Source organism: Drosophila hydei, unplaced genomic scaffold, assembly GCF_003285905.1.
Source record: "Drosophila hydei strain 15085-1641.00,03,60 unplaced genomic scaffold, DhydRS2 tig00000001-arrow-pilon, whole genome shotgun sequence".
Lineage (NCBI taxonomy): Eukaryota > Metazoa > Arthropoda > Insecta > Diptera > Drosophilidae > Drosophila > Drosophila hydei.
Genome location: NW_022045643.1, coordinates 869,044 through 875,683, shown reverse-complemented (window position 1 = coordinate 875,683; position 6,640 = coordinate 869,044). Strand labels below are relative to the sequence as shown.

The 6,640-nt window shown below is 50.2% G+C and overlaps 1 protein-coding gene across 1 annotated transcript; it reads right to left on the bottom strand.

Moving 5' to 3' along the window:
• Positions 1-1,239: 1,239 nt before the first annotated feature.
• Positions 1,240-6,419, bottom strand: LOC111595127 (toll-like receptor 6). Its single transcript, XM_023308699.2, has one exon. It carries the CDS (start codon positions 6,130-6,132, stop codon positions 1,522-1,524), a length of 4,611 nt encoding a protein of 1,536 aa, XP_023164467.2. The 5' UTR covers positions 6,133-6,419; the 3' UTR covers positions 1,240-1,521.
• Between the last annotated feature and the right edge of the window lie 221 nt (positions 6,420-6,640).

The window sequence follows — 6,640 nt, the reverse complement described above, 5'->3', positions numbered from 1 at the left end:
AAAGCGCAATATAAATTTTTTATATATAAATTTAAATTTATAAAGAAATTGAGCTGGAAATAATTAAATTTCTATGCAGAAAATATACGTTTTTATAGTTTTTTTTTGAAATTGCTGTTGAGTCATAAAAATAATATTCAATTTTTATTTAGAAGTAAATTTATTAAATATTTTTTAATATTTAATACACAAGCTAGAAAGCTAAAAATTTGTAAATTCAATAAATTTTGCATACATTAAATCAATTATTTCTAGTTGAACTTTTCTAGAATTTCATTTGTTTTTATATATAACAAATGAGTTGTAAAAATTAATTTATGTAAAATTAAATAACATAATTTGCATGCAAATTTAAGATAAAATCTAAAAAGTTTTCAATTTTATCAATTTCTGCTTGGGTTAGATTGTGTGTTGTTATAGTTGGTACGTTAGTTCGGTTCGGTTCGGTTCATTGTTTGCGGTTCGTAAGCTTAATTGTTATCAGCGAGCGCGTCATTATCGCATGGCCATGGGCAACTGCGTGTGTGTGTGTGTGTGTTTGATTTACTATGATATTTATTTTTGCATTCGTTGAGTGTCAGCTATTAATAATAATATTTTTATGCATATTATTATTATTTTTTCATCGCAGTTATTATAATGCCATCCATTGTTGTGTATTTATTTATGCTTCCTCTTGCCCCACTGTATTTAATTGTTTGATTTTCATCATGCGATTTCCTTACATGCTAATTAATTTGCGTCTGTTCGGCGCGCGGTCTGGTGGCTCGCACCACCAGCGCACATATTTGTTCTGTGGCTGACTTGGATTTTGTCAATATTCTGTGTCTCAGGTCTATTTAATTAATTCTCATTTAAATACTACTATTGTTAAACATTATTTCCTTCGCAGCTGTAAAAAATGCCTTCACATATATTTATATATATATTTTTTATGACATACTTTTTGCATGGCAAATAAAATGTTTGTTTTTTTGCTGTTTGGTTTATTGAACAAATTTATATTTTATCGATTTATTTTTGCAATTGTTATTTTATTTATTAATTATAATTAATGCTTTAATAATTTAAGTTGTAGTTTTGTATGTACAAATGCGTCTGCCAACTGAACTTCCTTTCATATCTCGATATTCGTATTTATATATATTTATATATATATATTTATATTTATATTTATAATTATATTTTTATTATACACTGCAATAAATTAGCGAACGTTTTTAGTGTATCAAGTGGGTATTATGTACAGGTTAAGTCAGTTTTAATTAATTCAAATAACTAAAAGTATCAGTCTCTTCCACTGCCCCCAAATGTATGCTATGCTCTCTGTCCCCTTCCTGCTCTTTCCCAAAACTTGACTATATTTAGTTTTTAATTTAGGTTTAGTTGTTCAGTTTAGTTTTAGTCGTAGTTGTAGTTTTAGTGTTAGTTTTAGCTTTAGTTTAGGTTAGTTTGCCTTGCTTATAAATTCACTGGTTGTTCGTCTAACTGGTCGCGACGCCTTCCCTTGCTTTGGCTAGGTTACGCCCACAGATCATGGAGCGGCTTGCTGGCGCCGCCATCGTCCAGCTCATTGAGGCTCAAATTCGATTCGTAGTGCGTCAGCTCCGGCTGGCGACTGTTGTTGCTGCTGCTGCTGATGGTGGCGCTGCTCTGGGTGCCGCTCTCCAATCCCCCGCAGCCGCAAAGCAGCTCATCATCGGCATTGCAGTTGCAGGGCTTTTTGCAGTTGTAGGCGCCAGCGCTGACGGCGGGCGGCACAAAGTTCGAGCTGAACGAGCTGGGCAGCCCAGCTGCAGCTGCTGCTGCTGACACCGCTTGGCTCTTCGCTGCTCGCTTGGCCGTGCCTATGCACTCGCAGTTGCTGCCGCGCTGCTGCAGCTGCTGCTTGGCATAGTCCACGCTGTCGTAGGCGGGCGCCTGGCCAGCGGCCAAGTACGCGGGCACCGCATACTCGTGCTGACTGCGTCGATGTTGCTGTTGCAGCTGCAATTGCTGCTGCTGCTGCTGTTGCTGCTGCTGCTGCTGCTGATGCGGATGGTGTTCGAGCGTTTTGGCCATGCCAGCTACACTGAGTTCGCGCTGCTTCTTGGTCAACTGGTTCATCGTATTGAACTTGCAAGCTGCCGCTGCAGCCGAGGCAGATGTGGGTATGGGCTTGTAGCCGCGGGCGCCGCACTCGTTAATCGTGGCATAGTTGTTGCTGCTGCAGTCCGCGTACAGCTTATCTGCGATGCGTGCAGCGGGCACTGGCACCGGCACGCCACCCACGCCCGCCTGATACTCGTGGGCCGTGGCATACATGTTCACCGAGGAGCTGCGTGCGGCCAGGCAGCCAGTCACCCGCTTGTTGTTGTTGCCTCTTCCATGTGGCAGCGGCAAGGCGAGGCGCAGCTTCTGCCAGAACTTCTTGTCATCCCACTCGATGCAGGTGCTCGTGCGCAGATAGTGCCGCATGTCCAGATCGATGTCGCGCTGCGGCAAGTCGCCGTAGAGTATGAAGACCACGCGCTTGCGGCGCTTCACCAGCTCATGGAGCGCGCTCTTGTACTCGAAGCGTGTCCACTCGTTGTACAGGAAGTTCTTCGAGAGCACCAACACAAACTGCTTAGCGCTCTCGGCAGCCTCGATCAGGGCATCCGTAATGTAGGCATTGATGTTCACGTCTCGATAATGCAGGCATAGCCGATAGCCGATGTCGCTCTCCAGGGTGTTGGCCAAGATCTGGTTGACGAAGTGCTCGTCCTGCAGGCTGTAGGCAAAGTAGGCGTCATTCGGTCGCTCCTTGTCCAGTTGGTCCACAAAGCGGGGCGAGCGGTAGCAGAAGGTCAGCAGGCAGCTGCTCGAGTGGGCCCACATCTTGAGCTCGTGGCGATAGCAGAACAGTCCAAAGATGAGGCCAAAGAAGCCGACGAAGGCGCAGGTGGCCACCAGGAGCAGCGGCAACAGGCCCTCGATCTCATTGGTGTGCATATAGTGGGCGACGCCATCTCTCAGGGTGCACTTGGTGCCATTCTTCTCGCGCAGCACGCTCGTCGCATTGTTGTAGATGCAGCTGACTCGAGCGGCGTCCAAAATCTTCTCGGAGCTTTGGGCGAGGTAGTTGCGGAAGCGGGACAGATAGCCGCACTCGCAGCTCCACTGGTTGTCGGCCAGGCTGATCTCCACGAGATAGGGATTCGAGGCGAGCTGCCAGACCTCAAAGTGCATCAGGCGGTTGCCATCCAGACGCAGCACCTCCAGCTTGCGCAGCATCTGGAAGCTGCCATTGGCGATGCTTGCAATGCGGTTCGACTGCAAGTAGAGCTCGCGCAGATTCTCCAGATTGTGGAACTCGTTGCCTTCCAGCGACACAATGTGATTGTCCTCCAGATGCAGCACCAGCAGCCGCTTCAGGCCACTGAACGTCGTGTTGTAAATGTGCGCCACGTTCGAGTTGTTGGCATAGAGCACGGCCAGATTCTTGCGGCCAAGGAACGAGTGGCCCGCTAGCTCCACAAAATTGTTGCCATCGATGTAGAGCTCGGTGGTGTCCATGGGCACACGGCGCGGCATCTGGGAGTAGCCAGCGCCGGAGCATTCGACAATGTTGGTCGACCAGGTCTGGTCGTGGAAGCAGGTGCAGTTGGTGGGGCAGGTCATCTCGCAGTCGCAGGCATCGAACTCGCAGCAGTGGCAAACGGCGAAGCAGTGCGTCTTGTAGGTGCACAGGAAGTGCTTGGGCTCTGCCTCCAGCAGCGGTATGTAGGCGCGTTCTCTATTATTGAGCAGCTTGCAGTAGATGGTCTCCAGGTCCATGATGCGTGGATACTGCCGCGATGTGATGTGGTTGATCTTCTGCAGCCAGTCGATGTTGCAGTCGCAGGTGAAGGGATTGCCCCCGATATAAAACTCGGGCAAGGCTCGTTGCTCGTGCACGGGCAGGATGCGCAGGGACTTGATGTCCAGCGTGTTGATCTGATTCGCATACAGATCGACGCGAGTGAGATTCGCCTTGTGCATAAAGGTGTCCGGGTCCACGGTCGTTATGAGATTGTCGTTCAAGAAGAGCAGCTCAATGGAGTTGGGTATGGAGGCGGGGCCAATGCGCTGCAGCTGATTGAAGCTGACGTCCAGCGTCTGCAGGCGCAGCTCCGCATCGAGCCCAAAGCGATTCGATAGCAGGCTCAGGCGATTCTTGTGCAAGTCGAGCCACTGCAGCGTGCTGGGCGTATGGCCATAGTCGAAGCTCTCCAGCCGATTGTCGGAGATGTTGAGCCAGAGCAGCGAGGGCATGTTGCTGAAGAGGCCATTGATGTCGGTCAGCTCATTGCCGTCCAGGCGAATCGCCTGAATGCTGGAGGTCATCTCGAAGGCGCCCGGCTCAACGACGGCAATGCGATTCCTCGCCAGATTCAAGATTTGCAGGCTGGGCAGGTCACGAAACGTGTGCATGGTAATGTTCTCCAGGTAGTTGCCAATCAGACGCAGGCCATACAGATTGCCCAGGCCTTTGAAAGCGTTCTCCTCCAGCACAGTGACCATGTTCTCACCCAGATCGACGGTGCGCAACAGGCGCATGTTCCTTAGCGCCAGTGGCACCGTCTTCAGCTGATTGCCATTGAGATTGAGATCCTGCAGAGCGCTGCAGTTCCTGAACGCATCCGGATGCACGCCAATCAGCGCATTGTTGTCCAAGGACAGCAGCGAGAGCACATAGAGACCATTGAGGGCATAGGCGTCCAGGTACTTCAGCTTGTTGTGCGAGAGGAGCAGCGTGTGCAGGTTGTTCATGGGCGCAAAGGTGTCGGCGGCAATGTTCTCCAGCTGATTGTGGCGCAGGTTGAGAATCTGCAGCGTATACAAATCGCTGAAGATTTCCGGCTCCAGCTTGGTCAGCTTGTTGTGCGAGAGATTCAGCAGGACGAGGCGAATAAGACCCACAAAGGTATTGCGGTCGGTCCACGTGGAGGTGATTTGATTGAAGGACAAGTCGAGTGCCTGCAGCTGGTCCAGATTGGAGAAGAGCTGAGGGCTGAGCACACTGATGGAGTTGTTCTGCAGATAGACCTCCTGTATGGTCTTGGACTGCTCCGCGAACAGCTCGGATGGCAAGGCGACAATCTTGTTGGAGCTCAGATTGAGCACCTGCAGGTTCTTTAGGCCACTCAACGCTTTGTCCGCAATCATCGAAATCTCATTGTTGTTCACATGCAGCACACGCAGGCGGCGCAGCGTGCCAAAGCCGTTTGCAGGCAGCAGCACGAAGTGATTGAAGCTGACGTCGAGCAGCTCCAGGTCGAGGGAGCACGAGCTGGCAGCACGTCTGCCCGCCTCGGTGGTGGAGCTGGAGCTAGACTCTGTGGACGTGGCCGTCTCTTTGCTGCGATCCCTGAAGCCCAGCTCATTGACATCCTGCAGGCGATTCTCGCTCATGTTCAGGGCGGACAAGGCGGACAGCGTGCAGAATATGTTATCAGGCAGCGACCAGATGTTGTTCGAGCTCAGGTCCAGTCTCTCCAGCTGTTTGGTCACGGCGAACGCGTCCGCCTCAATCTCAAAGTTCAGCGCTGGCCACAGAATGTTGTGGGTGCGCAGCGTGAGATTCCGCAGCTGCTCGAGCCCGTCCAGCACCTGGCGGCCCAGCTTGCCCAGCTTGCAGTACTGTATGGACAGCTGCTGCAGGCGTGCCAAGTGGGCGAACGACTGCGCCTCCAGGCGGCTCTTGGCCATGATCTCGTCGTTGCACAGGATGTGCAGAGCAACCGTGTGCTCCGCGGGAATCACACTAAAGTTGGTCGTATCAAATTCGCTGTTCACCGTGCGCAGATTGCAGGTGAGCGCAATTTCGGGCTGCTCCAGGCCAGCAGCGGGCATAAAGTGGCAGTCGTCGGGCGCATCATACAGGCCCGCATCTCCGCCAGAAATGGGGCGCAATGTGCGTGCCGGCGTCGAGGGCGGCAGCAGCTGCGAGTTGGAGACGCCCGCCTCGCCCATGATGGCATTCGAGTGCGAATGCGTCTGCTGCTGATGCTTCTTGCTGTTGCTGGACAACGGCTCCGAATGGCTTGTCACAGCATCCTGGCTGCTGATGCTGCTCGCAATTAGCAGCAGCAGCTGAAGTAGAAGGCACTGGCACAATGGATTCAACATTTTCTGTGTGTGTGTGTGTGTGTGTGGGTTGGTGTGTGTGTGAGTGTGTACGTTTCTCCTCTACTTAACTTTTGCTGGAGAGTGTAACGGGTTGAAATGAAAAAAACGTAACGAAAATCAATTCCACTTGCTGTTGGCCAAAAACTTTGGACACATATTTGCGGCTGCTTCCGCTACCCTTCTGCTCGCACACAGTTCACAAATCGGGCTTGGGGCTTGAGTTGTTGATGTTAATCGTAATTGGCGTGGCCAACTTAACGGTTTACTGTTACTCGCAGCCACACATTATATAGAATGTACATAGACGCATCACTAATGTGTATTCGTTTATTTTATTTTATTTAATTTATTTATTTTTTAGGAACCTTGTTGGAATTTTTAATTGCTGCGGGCCACTCGCGACGTGCTATTATCACTTTTGTATATTCGTTTTGCTGTTGCTGGGGTTAACTTATAACGGTTCACGTTGTGGTGCGGCGTGCGTGCGTACGTCGTCTCTATGCAGTAT

What these genes read in the sequence shown, in the direction of transcription:
- LOC111595127 (XM_023308699.2), bottom strand. Translation starts at nt 6,132, where the DNA reads ATGTTGAATCCATTGTGCCAGTGCCTTCTACTTCAGCTGCTGCTGCTA.